Source organism: Phasianus colchicus, chromosome 6 (genome assembly GCF_987193195.1).
Source record: "Phasianus colchicus chromosome 6, bPhaCol1.hap1.1, whole genome shotgun sequence".
Lineage (NCBI taxonomy): Eukaryota > Metazoa > Chordata > Aves > Galliformes > Phasianidae > Phasianus > Phasianus colchicus.
The window spans coordinates 34,108,548-34,135,976 of NC_143441.1; the positions used below are offsets into that span (position 1 = coordinate 34,108,548).

Below are 27,429 nucleotides of genomic sequence, written 5' to 3' on the forward strand. Positions count from 1 at the left end.
ATAATTTTGATAAATCAACCACTGATGCTAAGCAAATGTAGAGTGACTGTTCATATGGCAGTTAGCAGTGCTACCATGGCAGCTATTCTTACAGCTCCACTGCTATGGTCAGGGACTTGATATTCTTGAAGTTCTTTACCAACCTAAATGATTTTACAATTCTATTATCTTGCTTTGTTCAAGAAGCATCCCTTTTCTAAAGTATGTAACAATTACTAACGTTTTTAAAGGCTTCAGTTACATTTCTAAGTTAATACAACAGTGTTTGTATAGGTTGTGAACGCAGGGCTAGTGCACTGCCAATTACATCTGTTGCATCAGCACATTCAAACTGTGAATCCCAGTGAGTATAATAAGCATTTGTAAACTGCAGGGAAATTGTATCATAAAGGCTGGTAAGGCAGGTAATAGGGAGAAAAATATTAGATATTTCTATGGAGAACATATACATAAGTATAGCCTGCACCAAAGCTAATAGGATAATTAATACTACTTCACTGCACTTTGAAAAATGCTTTAGAAAGTTTAATGATGTGTTCCTAGATGTTGTTTGCATTAGTGTTTACAAACTGTTCTGTTTTATAATTTGTGTTTGAGTCAGTCACTGTAGTTTTGAAAGAGTTTGGCTTGGTATATTTTCCTTGAATCCAGATGAAGGATTTGCCTGGAGTGATGGCTCTCCTGTAAGTACTTCAATCTTCAATTTTTCATCAGATTTGTTTGGTTAAGATGTCTTGGGATTTGTACATGTGCTTTTTGACTTTTTACTGTTCTTCTCTTCAAAGAGAATGCTAATCCCACAAACGTTTATATGGCTGTTAACCTTTATTACCATCACTAAAATCACAGCAACACATTTGAACACATGGAAATAATCTGCATCTCACTATGGTCTGCAGCTTTCTGCAGTCTTCCAATATATTTTGTTTTCCAAAAATGTAGTATGAACACATAGCATCACAACATAAAACTTGGTCATACCAGATCTTGTATCCATTCTCTGGCCAGAAATATATAAAGAGCTAAGCATGCAACAGATGTATTTCTCAGTATCCTCCTGCATTTTCCAGTAAGCAGAGGATCAGGGTCTTTCAGAAACAGAGCTGAGATCTGTATTCCTACATGATGTTCCTACAGAATTCCACTTTTTTATTATCTCCAAATGCTCTTACACTCTATTTCCAACTGTTTGATCCATGCAAAAACCTTTCCTCTTGTAATGTCTTAGTTTAAAAGTTTTTGGAAAGAGAACTTTGTTCAAAATCCCAAGTAGCTTTTATCAAACAGTTCTTCCTTCCTGTTTGGATGACAGTTCCTTCAGAGCTAACTGCACCAGATTTGTAAGACATGGCTTCCCTCCCAGAATCCATGTTCCTGTCCTCATTAACTGAGAGAGAGGAAGCAGTGAGAGCTGAATTGAAAAATGTTATGGTCACTGTTACCAGATGGCTGTTGCACAATATCATTTTGAACCAGGTCACAATCAACGTAGTGAAAATTACAATGCCTATGTAGAAACAGTGAGAGTGGGTTGGGGTGAAGTTGTCAGGGTGAAGTTGGGGTGAAGTTGGGTGTTGGGGTGAAGTTGTCAGGGTGAAGCTTCTTAGCAGCAGTGCATTTGCCCATTTTTATTCTGTCTGCGTCTAGCCCTTGAGATATGAACAAGAAGAAAAGTCCACCATGGCAAGACAACCTGATCTCCGAATTACTGACATTGCTCCATTGTAAAAATACTTACGCCTATTTCTTTCTCTACATTTGTACTCTTAGTAAGACACAGAATCTTTGTTTCTTTTTGCCAATGGATAGTATAACTGCTGAAACAGTTCAGATCAAACAGATCAAAAGATTATTTTTTTTATAGGTTAGGTATACAGACTGGAGTGATCATCCAAGAAGTTCAGAAGGACACATGTTCTGTGGTTTAATCAATGGTAGATCATTTTCTGGGCAATGGCTTCTTTCACTCTGTGAAGAGCAGCATGGCTGGGTTTGTCAAATTAAAAAAGGTAGATTTATTATTCTTTTTAATCAGGAAGCTTAAATAACTTTTTAAAGTATTTGCTTTGTAATATAATTTGCTGGAGAAAAATACAAAATTTTGAAAACGATACTTTTTCCAATTGCATGCCAATTAGGTAACATAATACAGGCCAGGATTTTTCATGACAGATGATAAGAATAAATAAATTAATTTCTTCATGTAAATAATGATGTATAAATAATGGTGCTTAATAGATTGCAAACATTTTGTATAATTACTTTTTGTTTGTGTGCTTTTGATGTGGGAAATAAGGAGTTGCGCCTTCCTTAACTATCATGGATAAAGCTGGAAACAAATCTAAAATATGTCTGGTGTACAAATGTATTTTTTCTTGAGATCTGACTGGATTTACTGCTAATTATAGGCCTCCAGAAGAGGTAACAGGAGATGGCTTTCCTAAGGGAAAGCTCCAGTAGAAAAGTTTGTGCTGGAGTCACTTAGTAAAAGAAAAGTGTTCAGGATCACAGTTGGTATGTTTGGCACTTGCTGCTGAGGCTAATCATATCCATAGCAATACAGTTAAGGAAAATCGATAAAACAGGTCCAGAAAAGTGCTTCATGTTCTCCTCTACAATTACGCAGGGAACATCAACATTTTTCAAAGCAGTGGCATTTATTTTTCCATCTGAGGCAGAACAAACTTACTCTTAGTATTTACAATCTTAGTATTTCCTTTTGCCTATGAATATCTGGGACTAAAAGAGTATTAGATAGAGATGAAGTAAATCTAGTGTTAATTTTCATCCTATTTATGAGAAGACCCCTCTGGAAAATTATGGTATATTTACTGGGGCGCCAGGAAAGAGAATATAAGACCAAAGCTTAAAATGTTTCAGATAAATTTACTGTGATTCATAGATTGGAAGATTGCTTTAATTAACGTTGATCTCAACAGGTAAGCAATCCATCTATGACTTAGCTGAAATGAAGCACGGCTTATGATATAAACTTATAAGACCATCTATTTTTCATAATGCATAGCTAAAATCTGTGGTTAAGCCTGCTTCTTTTCTAGTCGCTGCAAAGGAGTGCCGAAGTCTGCTTTAGTTCTTGCTTGGTTCCTTGCATGCCACATTATAGCTTCTGCTCCGTTGTTTTGCAGGAGTGATGCCAAAACCTGAACCAACTGTCACATATGGTAGGTTTTTGGATGCATTTTATTCTTTTTTTTCATCATTTTTAAAAATCAAAATTGTTACTCTCAAATGAATTTTTATGTCCTACAAATGAAGAACTTAAAGCTACCTTACTTGTCTTCCAGAGTATAAAACCACTGCGGATGGATGGGTCATGTATGAAGATAAGCTATACTACATCAGCAAAGAACAAGTCTCCATGGAAGAAGCCCGAGAGTTTTGCAGGATGAATTCTGCAGACCTTGCTGTAATTAGTAGTAATAGTGAAAGGAGGTTCATACAGAGAGCTTTGATAAAAAATGTAAGAACCAATACAGTGTAGAAATAATTTTGACAACCTTGAATTATCTTAGAAATAGAACTAACAGTATTTTCACCAATTAAATGTAACTGAGACCAATGAAATCCCCAACAAAATGCTATTTTTTGTTCTGTGTGATTTGTTTTCTCCCACTTGGTACATGCTTTTCTACTTGTTTTACATCAAAGAATTTTTTTGAAATTATCATAGAAATATAGAATGGTTCAAGTTGGAAATCATCTTAAAGATCATTTTGTCCCAACTGTCACCCATAGATCAGACCCAGGACCTCATCCACCCTGGCCTCAAACATTTCAGGAATGGGGTATTCAAAGCTTCCCTGGGGAGCTGTGCCAGTGCCTTACTGCTCTCTCCATTCTATTCTTTTAAAGCTATCCCCTCTTGTCCTATCACTACTAGACCATGTAAAATATCAGTCTCTCTCCTGCTTATAAGCTCCGTTAAAGTACTGTGGAAGGCTGCAATGAGGTCTCTCTGGAGACTTCTCCCAGCTAAACAAGCCCAGCTTGCTTAAACCTTTTTCATAGGAATGGTGTTCCAGCCCTCTGAGCATCTCTGTGGCCTCCTCTGTATCTGCTCCACCATCCTGCTTGTACTCCAGATGAGGCCTCACAAGAGCAGAGTACATGGGGTGATCACCTCCCTTGCTCTGCTGCCCATCCCTCTGTTGATGCAGCTGAGGATACTATTGGCCTTTTGGGCTGCACATGCACACTGCTAGCTCATGTCCAGCTTTTTGTTCATGAGAACCCCCATGTCCTTAAAATAGTTTCTTTCTGTTTTAGGATAAATACAGGACAGAGTCAGAACAATACTTCATTGGTTTAAAAATTAGTCTGGATAAAACATTTAGGTAAGTTAAGATAGTCACATTGTCTGTTAATATGCAGAAGCAAACTATTATATATAGTCAGAGGTACTAAAAGTGGTGTTTATCAAAGACAAGGACTGAAGGCGGTTGTATGTTTAACGAGTACAAAGCAGAAGCAAATGATCCTAGAACAGACTAAGTTCCAGTAGTTTTCCCCAAAAAAGAAAAATGGAAAGAGCATTTTTTCTTGAGTCAGTATATGCCGAAAGGAAAACTTGGCAGCTATACTTATGCTTTCTATTTCAAAGATTGGCCCTGTGAACTGGAGGTATTTTTTGCATCTACAGAAACATCAAGAATACTCAGATTGAAGAATGTAATATTAAGTAGATGATTCAGTGTGAAGAAATTAAGATAAATTAAACTCCTAATATCCTCTGCATTGCTTATTATGGCTAACTGGATATTAGTTTCTGATATTAGATGATGGTTGACTACTCCTGCCTGCCAATGGAAAATATTCTCGATGTTCTCTTTTTCTGTACTGCAACCAGCAATAGCTTACACAAATTTCTTCAAATTTGAGTAATTAAATTTGATTTGAAAATCAAAGAGAAAAAATCTGTAACAGTTTTTGCCAGTTCCTATACATGCTTATGGACTTTGTCTTCTTTGTGAAATGTTCATTAAGATTCTTATCTAATAACTGAAAGAGTATTAATTAATAATCATTTGTGTATCTTTTCTTTAAGCTGGATGGATGGGACTCCAGTAACGTATGTGGCCTGGGCTCCTAATGAGCCTAACTTTGCAAATAATGAGGAACATTGTGTGGTAATGTTTTCAAAGCAAGGTAGATAATAAGATTAAACTGTTAGATTTTAATTCTCTCCTTTTGGATTATAATTGATTCTTACAAACTTCTGCTGTTAGTGGCCATACAATCTTACTGCTATTTTCTGCAGTTCCTTAAGAAGTACAAGCCAACAAGATACAATGACTGACATAAGCTTCAGCCATAGAAGAGTCTATGTATTCAGTGTGGGGAGACTTTAGTTCCATGTGTAATTTAAAGCAGGTACCTCTCTGGGTTCAAGACATTGGCATTGCATATTACGGTGCTCTGCACTACTTCTCCGAGTAAAAAACTGATAGATGAGTGGAGCCTACCTTCACTCCTGTGAACTTAAAGTATTTATGATTTAGCTGCAAAATAAGGGGAGTTGAAGGTACAAGGCAATAAGAAGATAGATGACAAACATTTTATAATGTTTGAACACTATGCTATACTCTCAGATTGATCTGGAATGTTCTATCTCATACATTTTGCATGTTTTCTTTATATTGTATCACCTCTGCTCCCTGCAATGTAATGATGCCATGACCTGAACAAATCATAAACAGGTATGGGCATTGTAGAGAGCCCTGGAAGAGGAGGAACAGCAGAATCAAGCAGTTCAAATTAAACACAAGGGGCTACAGCTGTGCAACTGTGAGAGCTTCCACTGGCTCATTCAAAGCTGCCATGGTTACTTTGCTCTCAGATAAAACTGCAGACTGAAATATAAAGAGAGTACATTGTGTTCTGATTTAAAAAAAAAAAAAAAAAGTTCATCAGATGTTTATATTTTTTCTCATCCTCTGCCTCCTGTAATTCTCCTACTTTGACAACTTAATGTGAAATCAGAATGAAGTTAATCAGTAACCAGGGCATTTGTTCTCTTTTTCCCAGTCTTTTGTTCTTTTTGCAATTGCTAAGCAAGGAGCCCACAAACTAATGGTGATGAGCAGCTAAAGCACATAAATATCTTCCTTTTGTAAGCAATATTTAAGTTCATACATGTAGTATGAGTCTCTTTTACTCATTTTGATGGTCTGAAAAGTAGAGATTACACTCGTTCAAAATATGAAGTGATTTTTGCAAATGCTATAACATCTTATTCAATCTGTTTTTAGGCTTGTGGAATGATGTAAACTGTGGTGTCACCAATAGATTTGTATGTGAAAGGCATAACAGTTCTATTAATTCAACTCTTGCTTCTCCATTTCCTCCTGGAGGATGTCCAGACAGTTGGCTTTTCTTTAACAACAAGGTATATCAATAAGCATCTTAAGTGAATTCCATATAGTAGCAGGACTAAAAAAAAGAGTTGTAATCACAAAAGTATGCTTTTGTTATTATGAAACAAAGGAGTAATTATCCAGTCAACGTATGCTGACTGTATACCAGGACTTCTCTGGAGGTAACTAATAGACATCTAACTTCATAGACAAACACAGTATATTGTTACTGCATAATACTTCTGTTTCTCTCCTGTGTTATGTATTTATGTTATGAACTGAAGTTTTTAATGATTGGGCTTGGAAAATAAGCCCTTCAGGAGGAATGATTTAGAAAGAATTCATTTGAGCAAGTCTGCTGGCTTGTATAAGATTTCCCAAAGCTTTCAGTTCAGATATGTGATCCCAAACTGAAATTGTTTTGAGCATGATTTTACATACAGTCTTGGTCTGGAAGTCCTCATTGCTGTGACAAAAGTAGTTGTACCAATTGGGGTTGAAAGCTGTTTTGCTTGATGTACACACTCTGCACTGCAATTGCATCCCAAGAACGTTAGGTGAAGATGGCAAATAGTATTTCACTCAGTTTCACACAATGAGCAGTCATTGTCACAGTCACTGGAAGCCTGACAAAGAGCAGTGGAAATCACTTTCTGCAACTGTAATACCCAAAGCCACTGAGCTTAAATGATCTTTCTCTTACTGCAGGGAGCAGTGGAAGGAAATGTATAGCAGGACTATATACCTCACATTGTTATGAGTAATTCAGATGATACTCAGTTCCTGGATTACACCTTGTGCAAAGAAAGGGCCAAATATCTACCATACTGGACATACATGCTTAAAGATCTTGCACATCACTGACTTATTACTATTGAAATGTATCAATTATTCTAGCACCTCTATTTTTCTAGAGAACTGTGCATCCTATAGCTAATTGATAGTATTCACAATCAATAGTTTCCATCTCCATTAGTTTGAATGAATGATTGCTTTCCCCTGCCCTCCACCCCCCAGTGTTTCAAAATATTTGCCTCCAATACAACACGAAAGCTGGCATGGCATGATGCACGAGAAGTTTGTATTCATCTGGGAGGAAACCTGGCTTCCGTACTGAATCAGCAGGTGCAAGGTACATATATGGGCTCTCCTGAAACGTTACCTCTCAAAAATATCAATATCCTACTAAGGAATGTGATAAACTCTTGAATACATATTACGAAATTATCAGCTGAGAATGGCTTATTTACCAAGTCAGTCTATGTTTGGTTTTAATTCTAAAGTGTTTTGCTTGATTTTTTGCTAGAAACATTTGCTAAATCATGTTACATATAAGAAATAAAATGCGTGTTTCTAATTCTTTCCATTACTTGGTTTTTGAGAAACTTCCAGTCTGTTTTGAGCGAGGTTGTCCAAATTCCTGAGACTAACAAACAACTATTTTTTTCTCTCACTGTCAATACTATTTTTCTGATTTGCTGCATATGCATACAGTGTAAAGAAAGGGACATTTTCTAACTTGCTTCAGAATTTTTTCTTTGGCTGCTTTTCCCAGCCTTAATGTTTGTTTAACATATGTTCCAGAGAAGATTTTCTAAGCACTTAGTAAAAAGATGATGTGCTCTGTACTGGGAAATGTTATCCTTCTAATTTGGCTGCTCTTCTAGGCTTGTCCACATTTCTTCCTGCTTTGGGTGAGTCATGATGAACTTTCCTTAATAAGAAGTTTTTGCTTCTCTCTAGCTTTTGTCTACTATCATTTAAAGGATGCTACAACCAATGTTTGGATTGGGATGAATGATATCAACAGAGAGTCAACATTTCTTTGGGCAGATGGGAGCACTGTTTCCTACACCAATTGGGTTGAAGGTGCACCAGAAACCAAACAAAGCTTTTTCGACTTTTATGAGTTTGAATTGCTGGAAGATAACACTGTGGAGGTATGGAAAATATAATTAGCCTCTGTATCTTAGGCAGCCAGATGATTTCCCTAAAAGGAAAGTTATAGAAACAATAACAAAATGTTGAAACAGGTCCTTTAGCCAGCAGAATGGAGCTTAGTAAAGTACATGATAGACTTTCCAAATTTACCAAATATATTTGGCAGAGATTCTGAAGACCGACGGACAAAAAGTCTGAGCTATTGCAAAATAGCATTTTTTAAAAAAAGTAAAAACAAACAAAAAAACAAAGACATACATCAGTTCCCTCCAAAACTGCACTACCACTAGCATTAAAGTTGCAACACAAAATATAGAAAAGTTATGAAAAAAAACCCAACAAAATTAAGATCCAAAACTGATTTGTCCATGTGTGTTTCCCATTTCCTGGTTAATGTGATTTCAACTTGTTTTACTAGTTTCTGATGGTATAGGAGGATACTTTCAACTAAAGGGCATTTATTCTGTTGAAGTTAAATCTCTTTTCTAAAGAGTTTCTGCAGAAATAGTTGGAAGCTGGTGGTCACTGGAGACTTTTAATATGTGCCATCAGTCAGCTTGTTTATGATTAAAACTCGTTCAAGTCAGCATAGCAAATGAACTCAGATAAAATGCAAAAAGATGGGCAAGACCAATCCTGAAACTAGGGGAGACATCTGGAGGAAATGTTGAAGCAATTAAAAATAAGGAAGTAAAGGGAAATTTTTTTTGCTCCCGAAGATATCTGATAGTGATATCTTGATAAAGGCTACAAACTACTGATAGAGTGCATGCTTTCTGCAAGATAATCAACTTATGATAAATCCAGAGCAGTGCTTTTAATAATAGTTCATATATGTTTTTTCATACATGTAAATTCTCAAAAGTAAATCTAAATAATAATAATCAGAATTGAGAAGACTGTAATGACAGTCTTATTTTTATAGACCTTTCTTTTAGATTTTGGCATCACTGAGAGTCTGGTTCAAATGGGTCACTAATATAAATCAGGACAGATCATTTGTCAGGAATCTTGTCAAACTGATCCAATGACATAGGTGCTCAGTAAGCTCTTCTCTCCATCACAAGGCTTGCACTAGGAGCACAGGATTTTCATCTCACTGTATACTGTTTGCCTTTTCCAATGACTGTTTACATTGCCCTCTTTTTCAGACAGATTGTGTTTTCATGACAAAATTAGATGGCAAATGGAGAGATGATAGCTGTGACAACGAGAGAGGCTACATATGCCAAACGAATTCACGTGAGTTCTGCTTAACCCAGTCTCCTAAATAGGTTGAGTATCTCAGTTATATAAGAACAATATAAAATACACTGCAAACTGTTGTCACTTTTTCTAGCTTTGAATGTCATTCCGAATCTCTCAGATTTTAAGATCTCTTCCAGTCTTAAGACAAAACTTTTTTCTAAAGTATAATTTGTTCCACAGAAATTATTGGAGAGGAAGCACTGTCTTAATTGGGATTTTGTACCTAAATCATGAATAATGCTAGAGAGTAATACATGAAAAGATTTCTTCTTAGTGAAATAGAAGATGCTCTTCTATATATACTCTTAAAGTGCAGAGTAAAATGAGGGACTTGCAGTGATATCCCCAGATACTCCTGGCTGTATCTGAGAAGATATAATCCTCTTCTATTGAAACTCTTCTGCCCAGTGTTGTAGGAACTCTAATAAAATGTACTGTCTCTTGGTGGTGCCTTCATCTTCAAAGAATATTGTTATATCAAAACAAGAAATGTATGTTTATTTTCCTGCTATAGAATTGTAGTTATGCAAATCACTGTAGCCCAGACATGCAATGGGAATGGAGAAAAAGCACAGATAACAATAATGGTTTTGCCTCACCTTTATCACACCATTGGTAAAAAAGAATAAAAATATAATAGCTGTCCACTCTTCAGTCAGCTGCTACAGCCTGTTTGCTCTCAACACAGCTAAGTTTGCATGAACCCCATCTCCCAGCACAGCAAACAGAGTTTGAAAAAGGCATTTTTGTCTCATTTTATCTCAGGTACAGCTGTTCTCTACAATCTGTTGATTCACAGGGCAGAAATAAACACTGCTTCAGTCAGCCGTGCAGACAACATTCACACAGCCCTAATAGACAGGTTAATGACTTAGTCAACAGTGATCTATTAACATTAACTATCTCAAGTTGTGCTAATAGAGAACAACAGTAAATGTCTTAAAAGCCATCCCCAAACCCTCTCCTGCCAGTGACCTGAAATATGTGTGTATTCAGATATCCAGATGTAGTCAAAATATTTTGAATTATGGAAATACAAATATTCAATTTATAAGGGAAATTTCTACACAAGCCTGGCATCCAGCAAGTATACTGTCTACTTTATGGTACCCATGTTTTTAGTCTGTTTTTTACATTAACAAATTTGGCTTTTGTTTTACTAGGTTTTTTGTTGTTGTTGTGTATTTGGTTTTATTTTACCTGTTGTTCATGAACTTAAATGAATAATTTAACTTATGGTTATTTTGAACCTTGTATTTTTTTTATTTCTTCTATACTGGCTATCAGTGGTCTGTTTTAAATTCATGCATCCTATTTTTGTTCAGTAGTTACTGCACAATTTAACTTATCGGCAACAAATCCATCCTCTGACTTTGTCCACTACGGTGATAGCAGCTATCTAATTGTCTCATCTGAAATGCAATGGGAAGAGGCCAGAAGAAACTGTCAAGAGCAACATGCAGAACTTGCAAGCATTTTAGATGCCTACATCCATTCATTCCTTTGGATCCAGATACAGAAATATGGAAAACCTGTATGGATTGGCCTTAACAGCAATATTGTAAGTGTTGGACAGATGTGGGGTTCAGGTGCTCAGTGAACTCTTCTGCTTCTTTTGTTTCTGTTGGATGCTCAGCTTATAGCAATTCCAAAATAACATCCTGTTGGTGGTTATACCACATGTATACATGAATTTCTAATGGCCCCATGAAAATTAATTACAGGCTTTCATGCACCAAGTCCATTGGAAAGAAATCACAAAAGAGGTTGAGCAGGTTGTAACTTATACAAAGAGAGAGCTCCAGAAATTATAAAAGAAATGATAACAGAGATAATGTTAGAGACTGAGTGTCACAAACAGAGTGTAGCTACCGTGCAGAAGACATTAGCTATTCTGAAAGCCATTGCAGCTCTCTGCCATATGTAGGGCTACTTGTAACTTTTATTTATATCATAATACTCATAGCAAGTATTACAGAGAGAATTTTTAGATGATCTTGACTGTTAAATATCAAGTAATCTTTACTCACCAAATTGCTCAGTCTAAATTTAAAGCAGAATACCAGGGGTGAGTTAATTGTAATTGCTTCTCTTATTATGAAATGAGGTAAATAATTTAAGATTGACTTATCAGAGTTTCTTACCATGTATTATAAGCTTGTTTTAATTTCAAAAAATCCTCTTGACAGTAATGCATCATTGAATATGATTCATTCTTACTTCTTATGTAACTACCGCTTCCAGTGACATTGGTACTGTGAATAGTGTTTAAAACAACAGAACAGCACCTGTTTGTTTGTTTTTTCTTGAAAATCTCAAATAAAAATAGAACGTTGTGTGCCTGAGCTTTGTATGCTATAAACACCACACAACTTTATTATTAAAGCTTAACTGTTTTCAGACTAGGAGCTATTACAAATGGACTGATAACTGGAAAACCAGATTCACTAAGTGGGCAGCAGAGGAGCCAAAAAAGAAAAATGCTTGTGTCTACCTAGACCTTGATGGTACCTGGAAAACAGCATCTTGCAAAGAAACATACTTCTCAGTTTGTAAGAAATCAAATGGTGAGTAAGTGAATGTAATCATTCAAACGACACATTCCTAATTCCATACTTTGCCTAAACCTAGAGGCTTTGTTATGGCTTAGGTTAAAATCCTCATAACAGTAAACTTCAAAATACTGTCTACCTCCATGCAGAATCTGCAAGTTTTCTATTAGATGATATATGAGCTCAAGTCTGGCACATGAAAGCCTTTTGTATAAATGGATATGACTGCTCTGCGTTTATAGTAGTCATAACTGTTTGCATAAGATGAAACTCTGTTCTTAAGGTATTTTACTCGTTTTGAGATGTGGGCATAAATCATACTTGAGATTGTGTAATGTAAGTAAGTGCTGGAGCTTGCACCACCTGCAGGGACAGTAACACCTGGATAAGTTCATGCTCTGATGTCACATTGGTAGCCAAAATGCTAGCAAGAATTTTACTTCCAGTTGCTATTGTTAGAGCTAAAGCAGTTCTGATCTAGGTGTAAGAGCCTTGGAAATGTGAATGATACTTTAACTCCTGATAGACGTATTCCAGAGTTATGTTTATTTGTAGATTTTGCAGAAACATGTTGTTTCTCTCCTTGATTAAGGAGGCTTGACTTTGAAGCTATATAATATAGTCTCTTCCACATGTGAGATTCAAGACAGGCTTAAACACCTGAAAGGGACTTCTGAGTTAAACTTTCTAGACATACATTTGGTCTTCATATGCAGTGCAAGAACCAACAGAAGTGAGTTATACACATGATAAATACACTGATTTGGCAGTGACATGATAAACTGATGACTCATTTGTATAAAGTGACCACACATGGACTGCTGGCAGCCATAAAATATGGGACTGTGATATTGACAATTTGTTATCTTACAACAACTTGCTGTAATGTGAGAATGCAAATTTAAGATATGAATCCTCATCGCTCAGGGTTTCTTTTCCTCACAGTGCTGTCAAGCGAGATAGGCATTATAGGATGTGATTTGCTTCCATGTCCAAGGAATGTGGCTGGAAAGTAGATGTTTCACATTTCTGAATGCCTAGATCTCCCTGTTGTCTGAGCTGGGGTGTAGAGGAATAGTCAAGAGTAGAGTTTGAGGTAGTTAATGCTTGCTGATAGAAATTGTGCTCCATTTATACACATACCCCACTTCATGTGTTGCTCACAATGCAATACCAATTTCAGACCTTCTGACCAATTTCAGTCTTCTTTAGTTGTAGCTCCAACTGAGCCTGCTCAACTCTCTGGTGAATGCCCTGAAGCAGCTGACCTGCAAGCTTGGATCCCTTACCATGGGCACTGCTACTACATTGAGGCTTCAGCAGCAACAACATGGGCCCAGGCCTCCCTCAAATGCACTCATTTAGGTGAGAGACTTCTTTGTCAACTGATTTTTACAAAGGACTTATACAAATTTTACATAGAAATGTAAAAACATTGATTTTAGAATACCATTAAAAATATTTATTTAAATCGAGGCAGTGATGGGGAACCATGGCCACCACCAACAGGGGTACTGTCCTCATAAAAATCATAGTATCACAGACTGCCCCAAGTTGCAAGGGACATATAAGGATTAAGTACAACTTCTGGAGAAGAAATGGGTGAAGCCAGCATGCACAAAACTTTCAAAAGTTATCATTTTTACATTCTTAGTAGAGGAGATCATTCCAGCGGTTGTTTGCCTAGATTGTGGTCATTTGCTTGTTAATGCCTTTCAGGTGCTACACTGGTTTCAGTAGAAAATGTGGATGAATCTGACTTTCTGATCCATACAATACAGCTACTTGGAAACAAAGTAGGAGGCTTCTGGATAGGACTTTACAGGAATATGGATGGTAATACCTTACTTTCAATATTTAATTTATTTGCAAGGCATTTTTATCTATACTGCCTTTTTATGAAGTCTGTTTTCGGAAACATGAACTCACAATGGATGGTGCTTGAATTCTAGCAGTCTCTCTATTTTGATATTTAATTCTGTGGTACTACTTTTGAAATATGGACAACTTTAACAATTTCCAGAACTCAAATGCTTAATTTTTTTTTTTTCCAATTGTAATTTTAAGGAATTCTTTTCTACTCTGGTATTTCTCATTGTTTATAGCCATTCTGGATGACAATTAATGAAATACAATTATCCCTGTAGTAATTTTCTGCAGTTTTATTGTAGCATTTCTACCTTTCTTCAATGATATTCCAGTAAGAAAAAATGTCAATGTCTCTTACTGAAAAATGTGACATTTTTGAAGTAATTTTCTGTGGTATTAAAACATATAAAATGTGTGGTACATTTTAAAATTTATTACTATATATATTTCTCTTTAGACAAGTGGTTGTGGTTGGATAATGCTGCAATGGACTTTGTCAACTGGGAGGAGAAAGAGTCTGATGAGGAGCACCACTGTGTGGAAATGATTGCACCATCTGGTTACTGGGATAATGCTGATTGCTTTTCTGAAAAAGGATTTATCTGCAAGAAACCCAAAGGTAAGTCTTAGAAATAGAGCTCGTCACTTCACAACTAGCTGTCATACCTCTTTATCACAAGTCCGGAAGCTATTTCAGATAGTTTGATTTGACATATCCCACTTTTCCAGATATTTGTGATTATTTTAGCAGCAATGTCTGCTCTCATATGGAAATATGGAAACGTCCTGTATATGCTCTAGGTTGAGAATGAGACTTTCAGAAAATTTTTAATATCTGATGAAGATTCTGCTAATTTAGTTCCTGGAACAGGTTTAAGTATTGTCATAGTTGTTATACTCTTGGAAGGAGGAATGCATCTGAGTATTCAAGCTTTCTTTTCAAGTGTTCTGTACTCAAATACTACCTCAAAAACTGATGTAATATTGAGCCTGATTTAACAACTTCAAAAAACATTAATGCCTGTGGTATACTAAAAGATCCATTGGTTGTTTTGCACTAATATCATGAGCACTACCCTATTATATGAGAATGTAAAGAAAGTCACTGTAGAGCCTGTCTCACCAGAATTTCTCAAAACTTTTGGCCAATAGTGGATATGGCAGTCTAATGTTTTGGGGGGCAAGGAATATGTAGTAACACTTTTTTTTTTCTTGCATTCCCAAGTGGAGATGTAAAAAATATAGTTGCCTTAAAGAGAGCACTATGATTCCATTCTTTTAAAGTAGATGTTAAAATCCAATTACCTATAAAAAAAAATTAGGATGCCATCTCTAAACCTGTGTATTCTCTTTGTAGTAGCTGTGAGACGAGGTTTAATTTTGTAGCTTTTGCTTTGTTCTTTTTTGTATTCTGCCATGGGCATAGAATGTGAAGCAGTGGAGACTGTTGTTCCAGACCCACTGGGTCATGGGCAATGTTTAATTAAATATTCCCCTTGCACTCTTAATTTTTATCTTTAAATAAGCATGTCCTTGGTAGTAAATCAGTTAAGTGCCATTAGTGATTTTCTAAGGAATTCTGAATTATATTCCAGAAACTCAGACATTTCTTCCTGTGATTTGAAATATATTACTTTTTATAGTTAAGCTGGAACTGTATATAAATAATTAGAAGAATAGTGATATTACTAGTTAAGCTCCTAGTTTTTAAGAAGAAATATAGGATAAACGTTATCAGCAAACAAATGCTAATCACATATTTTTATCCAACTTAATAAAACATCAAGAAAGCACTCAAGTCCATAAGATGTTCTAGTATACAGCTGTTGGAGTTACTATTCCTTTGTATCTGTTCATTTTAAATTTATCTCTGTTTGAGTTTCATTTTATATTTTGCTTTTATAAATTCTACTCTGAGTAGTTTGTCTGAACTGTAATGCAAAGGAAACTTGAGGAGAAATACTTAGGAAGTCTTTATTCAGTAATTTTTCTTGTTGACTAAGAATGTCTGGTATGTTTTATTTTTCCTCTTTTCCTAAGTTTGAAGCATTTTTTGTATCTCTTTCTTTAACAACACTAATAACAAAAGATTTTATGGAGATCTTTTCTGTTTGTCCCTCTGTTATGCATAGGAAGCTTGGATAATTAAATCCCTAATTCAGGGGACAATCTCTAGGGAAGACATTTAAGAAATCCAGGCTGGTAACAGCAGCCTCCTGCTAAATATGGAGAAATTAGAATACACTATGTGAAATTAATCTCTAGGTTGTATATTACGTTCTTAGTAAATTAATATTTGAAGTAAACTGTGAAAATATTTTTGAATGAACACTTTTAAGTCACAATTTGGATTTCAGTAGAGATAAAAAAATATTTTAATGAATATTATAGTTTGATAAGACTAGGTAGGAAGATGAAACTTTAGCAAATTATTTTTTGCCTCACTAATGGCACCCTTTATTTAATTAATCTCACTAATGCAATAGTAATACTTTGGGTTTTTTTGATCCTGTATAATTTTAAAGAAATAATCAAACATGAATTTTAATGAAGCGTTATATTATTTCTCTCTGATATTTGTTGAAGTTGAAGCAAGTGGGAGTCCTCTACTACAGAAAGGTAAGAGCTTTCCTAAGAAAACTAATGACAACCTAAATGGAAAAAAAAAAAAAAAAAAAAAAAAAAAAGCAACTTTAAAACGAGTTTTCCCTATTATCCCCTTTTAGAGAACACCCTGCTGGCAGTTTCTGAGATGAATAATTGTAAATCACTCACAAGAGTCTCATGCTGCCTTTTACAGCCACATTAGCTCTTGGATGGTCTTGGGTGGCTGAACTGCTGCAGGGCTAATGCAGATCTGACAAGCTCATCAGTGACCCAGCTAGAGACTTAGAGAAGAGAGACACAGAGGACTGCAACTTGGCTGCAAAAACCTGTATAGATGTCTATGCAACTTGCTTCCATAGGAATTATTGCAAACAAATTAATTTCCAAACAGTTATCAACCAAAAGCTATATATAAAGCATCACCTGAGTCAATAAATCAAAATTGCGGCTTTCAAGATCTGCTCTCTGTTGTTCTAAGGTCTTCAGAGAGATTTGTTTCCCATTTCCTCAGTAAGGCACTGGGAGATAGTGCAAAATTTCTTCCATATTTTCCCTGCAGAACAGTAGCACCATGCTGGGGGAACAAGGAAATTCCCTTTTCCAGGCCCTGAACATGCTGAAAGTTAACAAGATTATGCAATACTGTTTTTCCCATATTGATTTACTGACTTAAAAAGGACTATGCATACAGGTGCAGAACAGAATGAGGACTTAAGAGGTTCTCTAGCCAGTGTTGATCAGTGAGTAAGAAACCTCATTCTGGCTTCTTATGGAAACAGAATATTGTCTTTAACTTAATTTCTTAGCTCTATTCATTACAAAATTAAAAGCAGAAGAAAGCCATGAAATGAAGGTGACTAGTCATAAAGCTCAGAAGTCAAATAATGAACAAATCATAGATACGTTACTCACTGAATTCTTATGCATGCTTTGACAGACAGCTTTGTATATCACTAACTCAGATTCACTGAAACTACATTAGCTTTAGTCAAAGTGATCTGGCTACCAATCAGCAATCATTCAGAGAGATTTGCTCTCTCCTGAGTCTTTTCAGGAGAGAACAGCTTGGTTTTCATGTTGTGTGTGTAATAAAAGAAATATTAAGATTTCTCACAGTAATATGCATTCATTTCAGACAAGCAAAAGAACGAAGAGACTCATCCACCTGTTCATCCGTCTGTTTGGCCTCTCTTTTTCTTGGCCATTCTCAGTCTTCTCGGAGCTGGTGTGTTAGTCTACTTCTACAAGAGAAGAAGGCAAAACCAACTATCAATAGATTGAAACACTTCTAAATGATGAGTTGGTTCATTAAGGAATTGGTGAGAATGGGTTCTGTGGCACAAGCTAATTCAGGGGAGGAAGTTACTTGCAGAAATTGAAGGATGTATCTGTTAAATGTCTCTAGCAATCTTAAATCAAATCCTTTTTCTCATTTTGCAATACTTTTGTTTCTTTTATATTTTTGTTTCTTTTGTATTTTTGTATCTTTTGTACCATGCATATTTCACAAAATCAGAGTTAGTGAGTTAAATTATAGTTTTGTAGCAGTCAAGATGTTCCCCGTAAGAGCCTTAGCAAAAATGGTAATGTAAATAGCTTGTCAAGAAAAAAAGAACATAATGAAAAAAATGATGTCAACTTGTGAGAATAAATGTTCAATAAAATGTGATTACTATTAAGAACTGGATTGCTGTGAATTGAAAAAACAATAAAAATTTACAACTGCTGAGATTTCTTGCAATTGTAAAATCCTTTTGCCTCATAAACTTTGCTCCAACTGTCCACCTGTACTATTGTTCCTTGTAGCTGCATCTTGCATTTATCTGAAAAAATGGAGCTGCATATACTTGTTTCACATAACTTTGGGATATAAATCTGTAGTGGAAATGCTGTCATGATTTCAACCAGTGATTGAGCATCTGGTGGGAAGGCAAGGCCAACCCACGGTTGTACTTGAGTGACCAGAAGGGATGGAGCCAGGATCCACCCTTTCCCAGACCTCATTTAAGAGTTGGCAGTGGAGGTGAGAGTATCTCATCTGGAGATCTCTGCCTACCTTACAGACCTTCAGAAGGTAAAGAGCTTCTTTCTTTTATTTCTGTGCCTACTGCTATAAGATCTAAGCAGGTTCTCACTCGCTGCAGTTTAAGACTTTGCTGCTTTGTCATCTTGTTACGTTTTCTGTCACGTTACAGAAACCTTGCTCATGTTCATTTTCTGCCATGAAAAGTACTGTTCATACCTATACCTATATATCTATATTTATATATATAACTCAGCTGTGTTTATTTTTCTTCAGTCTACTAATGTGGTTGTCAAGTGCAATATATTTTGTTCTGAAGACCAGTTTATTTTACAGGATAGAGGCAATCTTTGTCCCCACTCATCATGGCAGGCACTGATTGCTAAAGGCTGTCTCTTGGAAGTATCACAATATTAAACAAACAGCACTATTTTAAAAAGAGGTAACACTTAAAATACTGCTTCAGCAGCATGCTGCTAAAGGCTACCAGCAGGCAAAGAAGATCAGCACGGTCATTATTACTACTTACTAGTAGACATGCATGCAGCAGAAAGCCTCAGCTAAGCTGCTGCCAGGAACTCTCTCTTAAAGGCACCAGAAAGACTATATGAGGAAAGGAGAAGGGAAGTGCTCACATCTGAGCAATGACTTCTCTTAATAAGAGGGCTTCTCTCCTCACTTCTTTGTATTCAGCTTAAACAAGCACCAACTTGCTATATTTAAATGCAAGTAAAAGGAACTGAAAATTGAGGAATGCAGCAGTATTGCCTGTATGAGGAATCAGCAAGAAAAAAATAATCATGCCGTTAGAAAAGCAGCAGAATCAGAATAAAATAGAAATTTAGGTGAGCCACAAGTGCCTTGTAGACACTGACCACTTTGTGTGCTTAACAGATGGCCTCAGCATTTTGTTTGCCTTTTGCTTCTCTAGGCTGTGTAGGGCCTACCCTGCATGGTGGAACAGTAAAAGAAATAATAAAGTTCATTTCTCTTTATTGTTTTCTAGGCAGTGGGACCCAGGTTTTTTTTAGCATAAATAAAACCAACAGTTTAGCACAGTGGTAAGTCTAGCTTCTGGCACAAGCAAAATGTAGTGTGCAGAACATTGATCCCAAAATGATGGCAACCAGCATCAATTCCTCAGTTAACTTTTAGGCTGCCTGAGTGTCTGCACTGATCTTCCCCCATCACCCTTCAGCCCTGGGGAGCTGAAATCTCGCAAGCATCCATTTACTTGAGGCAACCTAAGGCCCACTTGGACAAGAGTGTGACTGGCACTTCAGGGAGAAGAGGGGACCAAGCAGAAATTGTGTCCTCCAGGTACTTTCCCTCTCTCAGAGCTATTTCATTTTGTGGTTTTAGATGTACATGGAATGTGATTTTACCCAGTGAAGTCAATTTCTGTGTCTTTTTTTTTTTTTACACTGTTTGTGACTTCAGTCAGCTTCATTCTTCAGGGTTGCTCTTGTATGCTTTGCTGACCCTAAGCTCTCCCTGAATCTCAACTGCAAACTTATTAAAGAATTTATTGAGCTCCTACTTTAACTAAAGTCCGGCAACTTTTTTTTTCTGAAAAAGCTTTTGTTAATACTTTTTAACTGTCAAGTCAACCATTTTATGCATTAATTTTTCCTAAAAATTTATAGATAAAAGCAAAGATAGTTGTTCCTCCTATGACATTCTACTTAGGCATATAGACCCTACTACATGTTGATTGGTTATTTCACTTAGCACTTTTTTCAGGTTTTTTTTTTTGTCACAACTTTGAATTATTTTGGAAGGAACTTGATCTTCAAAGAGAGTGATGTTTCCAGTGTGCATTAGAGTTATTTTGGAATGTCACATGACAGGATATGTCATGTGTACATCAGCACTTTGACAGAGAGAAGGATCTTTCACTATCCTCACTCAGAAGGCTTTTATACAATATTTTGATTAGGGAATGAAAGGAAAATACAATTTGCAATGACTCTTGCCAGGTTCTTGGTTTTCCTTTGCTTTGTGCGTGGTACATTGCAATTACAGTCTCTGGGTAAGTTTCCTGCTGGCTTTGTGTTAAATTAGGTATTAAAATATTTTTCCTTGAGAATAATTACAGTTTTAATGGACAAACAGATTGTTTTATATTTGTTATCAGATTTGATATGTGATGTAAAGAACGTGTTATCCTGGTAGCTTCCAGTTCACAGAATGAAAGAGGAGAGATGTGCAGATGCTGAGGGAAAGGAAGGTAATAAGAGCAGGATACTTAAACTGGTGTTTCTTTCTGTGAAAGTGCTAATATAGATGGTACTGTAAGGGAGGGCAATGGGAGGTGGGGTAGCACAGGGCTCTCTCAATTTACTGTCCCCATAATCTCCATAGTGCAATGATCAGTTGTAGAGTTTTAGAGCCATATATTCATGTTAGCTGTAGTGATGACTGACCTGTATTCCTTTTGGCCAGCCTTTTTTTGTTTTGTTTTGCTTTATTTCATTTTGTATTGTTTTTATGTTCGTTTACAAAAAAGATGGAATAATGAAGAGAACCTACTGAGCTGCACAGAATAGTAAAATGCAGTAAGATCCTTAATGTGTGAAATCTACACAGGGTTTTTGTGCCTTCAGGAACCACAGCTTATCATTACAAGGCAATCAGATTTTCCTACAAGGTTAACATACTAGATGCTGAACACAACATTTAAAGCTCAAACCATGCTATTACAATATTTTATTTAAAAATTCTAGATGCAAAAACTATAATAATAAAATTAAAATGATAGGATGACCTCTCAGTTTAGGTAGGAAAATGGATTGATAAATAGTTCTATTAAGTCCTATTAAATGTTGCTGAGAAAACAATTTATTGTTCCATCAGTGAGGTTTGTTATCAGCTACAATGTGCACATACTTTCAGAGTACAAGTGAATAAGTGAAAATAACCTGTCTGAACATTAGTCCCAGCAGCTGAGGGCTGCCTCTCTGCTGAGGGAAAGGAAGAAGAATCTCTGGAGCCTGATTCAACCCAGCCAGGTCCTGACTCACCTGCTGCAGGTGGCTGATTCTCCTCATGGACCAGAGAATTGAAAAAGGCTCCTTTCTATATGTCTTACCTGTGCGACTTAAGTGCATGTCATGACCAGACTGATTCTGGACTGCTGTCTTTCTTTCCAAAGTTGTAATTACTCTTTTTCCTCAGATACGTCCTGTAGGTCAATTCTCATTTATACTGCTATACACCATTGCTGCTTGTTTTCCTTTAACATCCATTTTTCTATCTTGCTCTTGTCTCTTCCTACCAGCCTCCATAACATGCTGCTAGTAAAATTACCTTCCTCTCCCATCTTTGTAACAAACCTATGCTTGGGATTCTTCCACTGCTGGACACAGTCTGTAGTCTGTTCTGCATTTCCCACCAACTGCTTTCCCTACAGCGCAACAGTTTGACAAGGCTTTATGAGTTGTTCTGCAAACAAAGATTGCAGCTGATCTGCACACTTGTGTTACACATACAATTTTATAGCTCTTTGGGGCTGCCAGAGGCCAGGTTCAGCAACTTTGAACAAGCTACTTCTCTTGCTGATGAACTAAGAGGGAATTCTTTCCCTGGAGTTTCCAGGGCCATAGTTCAGGGCATGTCTGCTTTCTTCCTCTGAGTTCATCCAGGAGTTATTTTTTTTAATATACAAATGTGCCTGGTTTATGTAGTATTACTATCCCTTTTGTGGATTTAAAAGCAAGTACAGAGTAATATTGGGTATCATCTCACTTCATTCTAAAAATAAATTTAAAAAAATGTTTTAAATTTTTTTGAAAGTACATTTTTAAATGGATGATTGATCCAATTTCAAACTTTCTGGTGCTTTAGATTTGATCATAGAATCATTAAGGTTGGAAAAAGCCACTAAGATCATTTAGTCCAACCATCAACCCATCCCCACTATGCCTACTAACCACATCCCTCAGTGCCACATTTACATGTCTCTTGAACTCTTCCAGAGATGGTTACTCCACCACCCCTCTGGGCAGCCTGTGCCACTGCCTCACTGCTCTTTTAGAAAAAAAAAATCCTGATATCCAACCTGAATCTTCCCTAGTGTAATGTAAGGTCATGACCTCTTGTACGTATGGCTGATGCTCTGCATTCTTGCAGTTTTTGCATCATTGCATACTTCATTTTCTTTTAGCTGATGCAGTGCCAATATCCTAACAGTAGCACTCCACTTCTTTCAGATGACACAGAGAGATTTTGGACAGAAGATGCTTCTACTGGTTTTCGCTATCAAATAAACTCAGAATCAGCTCTAACATGGCATCAAGCAAGGAAAAGCTGTCAGGAGCAAAATGCAGAGCTATTAAGCATCACAGAGATACATGAACAAGAATATGTAGGAGGTAAAAGAATAGAAAACAAGGCCATAAGATATGCTGGGAAATTGTGTTGCTCCAGAGCTTTAGAGGTTGCAGTTGGTTGCCTTGGCTCAATGATGAAGATGAGCCATTTGCTAAGAGCCACAAGGAAGGTGCTCTGAACAGTTATTCTATTAGCTGGTGTTTCTTTGTGATTGCTCCTGAACCAGTGCAGGGAATAAAGTGGCCCCATCCCACTTGTGTATTCCAGGTAGGGGCTGCCATGTCTGTGGCCTGCTTCAGTTGGAGGATTCCCTCCACTTGCCTTACCTACTTGTATGCTCATTTCCAAGTAGGACTAAAGCCTAGTCCTCAAATTTACCTCTTTCCTCTGTGCTTCAAGGACTATTATTAACAATATAGGGGTTATAAATGGGAACACATGATGAATAAACTGTTACTGAAATAGTAAAACCAGATAACTTGCCATTTTTGCTAGCAATAGGAGATCTCTGCTATCTTTGCAATTATTTATTTACACATCTTACTATTTAAATCTGTTTACTTCATTAATGTGAAAAGCAGTATTTATGGGTTTAAACCAAGAAAGGTAAATCAGTTTTGACTTTATTTCTTATACATGAACTTGCTAATAATACATATTATTAGAATAGGAAGGCACCACTGACTTTCTTTTCTAATTTAGAACTAATTAAAAAATTCAGTTTTGCATTGTGGATTGGATTGAACACTTTGAATTTCAACAGTGGATGGCAATGGGCTGGGGGCAGTCCTTTCAGATATTTAAACTGGGCTCCAGGTAAGAACTGCATTTACTTTATAATCTTGGAATGGATTCTGATAAGACACCAACTAATTAAACTACCTCAGTTGCTTCTATTTCAGAGAAGCCTGTGCTAATTTACGATAGCCAATGACCTTTTATTTTCTCGCATAAGCAAAGAGCTTATTTATGAATGGAGAGTCTCTTTTGAAGTGATGTTTAACCTTGCAGAGCAGAGGTCAGAATGTTTCCATAATGTTATCTAACAGTTTAAATTTAAATCAAACCTTCAAAAAGTAGCAAAATATTTAGAAAATAATGGCACTATATTGTCTGAAGAAATTCTAGATATTATGTAGAGACTCACAGAGCAAGCTCATAATTCCTCAATACTATATGCAAAACCACATGGAATGATGTGTAGGAGCTTGTGGTGCGCCTCACGCATGGGCAGAGGGACAGCCCACAGAGGAGGGAAAGCAGCCCAGAGTGATGGGAGAGGAGTGGGTGTGGGGTTTGCTGGTGCCAGGGCAATAAGGGCAGCAGGCTGGCTGTAGGAAGTGGCCACCACCCAGCAAGCAGGCATGTCCCCTTGCTTACCTTCTTGTTCCTCAGCACTGGCAAGTCTGGTACTAGGCCACCACTTTTCTATTCCTTTCAGAGCCTCTTTTACAACAAAACAGAAAAAAGAAAACCTCTTTTATAGGAAGGAAGAACTGCAAAATTCTTGAGACATGCAAGAATGATTATTCTGCCTACGAGTACCAGTGTATCAGGAAAAGAGCTAGAACGTTCCCCATAATATCCTGAGACAAAATCTAAAGAGAGTTATTCATCTCACTCAGTGTATAAAGGTGAAAAGCACCACCCTGCAAATTGCAACAGCAATTATCCTGTGGGGAGGGCTTCTTCACGGCAAGCACTGAAAAAATCACAATAAGACAATGGTTCTACTGATAATGCAATCCATTTGTTGATCTTTTTGTATATATCTGTTGTGAAAACCTGTTTTCTCTCTTACTCAAAGGCAGTCCTTTCCCAGCTCCTGGGAAAATCTGTGGCACAATGAATCCCAGACAGAATGCTAAATGGGAAAACCAAGCATGCAACCAGAGATTTGGCTACATCTGTAAAAAGAGAAAAATAAATTCAAAATTTAACAATATAACCAAAGGTATGTATAGAAAGAAAGATTTTTCTCTGGTTTCCAGACAGTGCAATCCCTGATTTGCAAAAGACAAGGGAATGCCAATTTTTAACCAGGATTTCCAAAAGCAAAACTATGTATGCACACACAGGCTTTCATACAAGATGAGAGGACAAAGGTGTAATATATTTATCATCCATAGGAGAATATTGTCATTTTGTTCCATCATTCTATTATTCATTTTATCAGAACAGATAGAAGCTGCTCTGCCACTATAACAGTGATAACAATCGCATTTTGCGATTTGCATTTTGCATACAAAGTAGGAAGTTTATGGTTCTCCTTTCCTCCAAATAAGCAATTACAAGGATTGATTTTCATATTCATTTATATCAATATTAAAAATCCTATATGCAAGTATATGCAACTGAATGAGTTCGTATGTGCAGAGCAGGAGGAGCAGCAGTGTTCACGCAGGCTGTGTTTCATCTGTTGCCTACTGAGACCTAAGACTTCAATGACACATCAGTGTAGCTTTGGACATGCCCCATGCAGGAGGGATCTGCCAGAGGCTGTTGTCTGGGAATGTTATAAAAGCTGCTTTTATAGCAGAGGAGAGGAGAGACAGACTGCCTTAGTCTCTCTTCTCCAGAGTAAAATTTTAAATTGCATCTCTGATACAATGTGGGCATTTTTATTGGTGCTTTACTTGACATTGAAAGACTAATCATTCTATTTGCATATTGAGCAAACTGTGCCTTAATGACATTTGCTTCTTATTTGACGATATTTGCATTTCAACCTGCAACTTTGTGTTTATTCATATAGTACTACTTCTTGTAAAGAATGCTTATTTTACTGTCTGTAAAATTGCTCTGAAAATTTGTGCTTCTATTTTAGAGGAAATGAGACCTATTAAATGCACAGAAGGTTGGTGGCCATATGCAGGTCACTGCTACAGCATTCAAAGAGAATCCAAAGCATGGAAGGATGCTCTGACTTCATGTAAGAGGCAGAATGGAGACTTGGCCAGTGTCCACACCATTGCTGAATATGGCTTTCTGGTGTCACAGCTTGGTTACAGTGAGTATATAAGTGGCCCTCTATTTTGTTTGGCACATCTGCAATGCAAAAGCTGGGCTTAATTAAATATTAATGCTTTCTCTGAAATATCACAAGCTGACACCATCTAACTTATGGTGTAGTCAGCTGTTGTTACTGATGCGTAAACATAAGCATATATTTATTAAGAAATTCTACATTATAAAATATTTCGAAACAAGAAAAGAAAACATCTTATTCTCAACAAATTTAGGTAACAAAATTTCCACATAAAGATCTTTTAGTTTTTGTGGTTTTTTTCTACATTTCTATAGTTCCAGAACTGAGCTTCAAATCTGAAAGAAATTTAACTTCCTGCTGAGAGTAAAACCTCTTGTTGAGGTTAACCTCTCAATATATCTCCTTCTAAGAAAATAATGCTTTTTCATTTCTGACTTTCCTCGAATCTGTCATCACCAGTCCTGACACTTGCCTTGCATGCTGGATTTGGTGACCACTCCTGACAGACCCTCTAAGGATCCCCAGTTAAGGAAATGTATTGGCATATGTTTATGTACCTTGGACTTCATCTTATCTACTGATCAGTGGGGCACACTGGGACACTCACTGCTTTATATCCATGCTGGGGGTATTTTGTTCTTCTAAGCAACAGGTGCTCAGTTTGCAGAAAATTTCTGTCAGCCATAAAGAGCCATATGTCTATTAATTTCAGGGATTTGTGGGTGGCATCTGAAGTCTCTTCTCTACCAATTAAATCATCCCTTACTACAGATCTGAACAGAAACCAGCACTTTGATTAGAGCATGAAGGCTGCCTCTTGTGCACCACATCCCAACTTTTATCAGTCCCTATTTGTGCTGGATTTGGAAGTGTTTGTTGTGTTACATAGCAGACAACAAGCAAATCTTTCTCTTTCCATGCTTCAGAGCCAACAGAAGAGCTATGGCTGGGCCTAAATGACCTGAAGGCTCATTTCTACTTTGAGTGGAGTGATGGGACCCCTGTGACGTTCACCACATGGCAGCGCAGACATCCCACCTATAGGAATGGTTTAGAGGACTGTGTTGTTATGAAGGGGCAGGTAAAACTTTGCAGCAATTTTATAGAAATGTAAGCTAGTAACTGCCTCACACTGAAATCATGTGCCGCCATCTACTTATTCAGGAGTCTTTAATATCTTATCTTAGAAACAAATTTGGCATCAGTCAGATAAAACTTGAGAGAACAGGCAGGATCAGAATTGAAGGGGCACCATAATTCTAATGCTACATTTTGAAATTTCTTGGTGAAAATTAAGATCCATGAGTTTTACATTACTTTTATTCTGTTGGTTACAACAATGGAAAAAAATTGTAGCTCTGGAGAGAAAGGAAGATGAGCTAGTAATATGTGGTTATCAAAGATGCTGTTAGAATACCTTGTTTTCCAGTCTGGTAGACCATTAAGTTCATCTATATCACTTCATTGGGGCATGAAGAGATGGCACTGCTCATA

The 27,429-nt window shown here is 36.7% G+C and overlaps 2 protein-coding genes across 6 annotated transcripts in view; both read left to right on the forward strand.

Moving 5' to 3' along the window:
- Window positions 1-18,316, forward strand: part of LOC116243276 (macrophage mannose receptor 1-like) — a 29,364-nt gene extending 11,048 nt beyond the window's left edge. For 2 of the 3 annotated variants that reach the window (XM_031614420.2, XM_090142900.1), the window contains 17 exons: window positions 602-683; window positions 1,865-2,009; window positions 3,147-3,182; window positions 3,306-3,481; window positions 4,288-4,355; window positions 5,066-5,166; window positions 6,270-6,406; window positions 7,392-7,506; window positions 8,118-8,314; window positions 9,467-9,557; window positions 10,889-11,124; window positions 11,965-12,130; window positions 13,328-13,480; window positions 13,835-13,951; window positions 14,442-14,603; window positions 16,571-16,603; window positions 17,727-18,316. In XM_031614420.2, the coding sequence (XP_031470280.2) occupies window positions 602-683; window positions 1,865-2,009; window positions 3,147-3,182; window positions 3,306-3,481; window positions 4,288-4,355; window positions 5,066-5,166; window positions 6,270-6,406; window positions 7,392-7,506; window positions 8,118-8,314; window positions 9,467-9,557; window positions 10,889-11,124; window positions 11,965-12,130; window positions 13,328-13,480; window positions 13,835-13,951; window positions 14,442-14,603; window positions 16,571-16,603; window positions 17,727-17,872 (2,161 nt within the window). In that variant the 3' untranslated portion in view covers window positions 17,873-18,316. The remainder of the gene's footprint in view (window positions 1-601; window positions 684-1,864; window positions 2,010-3,146; window positions 3,183-3,305; window positions 3,482-4,287; window positions 4,356-5,065; window positions 5,167-6,269; window positions 6,407-7,391; window positions 7,507-8,117; window positions 8,315-9,466; window positions 9,558-10,888; window positions 11,125-11,964; window positions 12,131-13,327; window positions 13,481-13,834; window positions 13,952-14,441; window positions 14,604-16,570; window positions 16,604-17,726) is intronic. The other variant, XM_090142899.1, reaches the window with a different exon arrangement.
- A 2,106-nt stretch (window positions 18,317-20,422) lies between these two features.
- The window catches only part of LOC116243277 (macrophage mannose receptor 1-like), a 30,029-nt gene continuing 23,022 nt past the window's right edge, over window positions 20,423-27,429 (forward strand). For 2 of the 3 annotated variants that reach the window (XM_031614421.2, XM_090142902.1), the window contains exons 1-6: window positions 20,423-20,646; window positions 22,826-22,987; window positions 23,649-23,762; window positions 24,754-24,900; window positions 25,774-25,956; window positions 26,862-27,016. In XM_031614421.2, the coding sequence (XP_031470281.2) occupies window positions 20,580-20,646; window positions 22,826-22,987; window positions 23,649-23,762; window positions 24,754-24,900; window positions 25,774-25,956; window positions 26,862-27,016 (828 nt within the window). In that variant the 5' untranslated portion in view covers window positions 20,423-20,579. The remainder of the gene's footprint in view (window positions 20,647-22,825; window positions 22,988-23,648; window positions 23,763-24,753; window positions 24,901-25,773; window positions 25,957-26,861; window positions 27,017-27,429) is intronic. The other variant, XM_090142903.1, reaches the window with a different exon arrangement.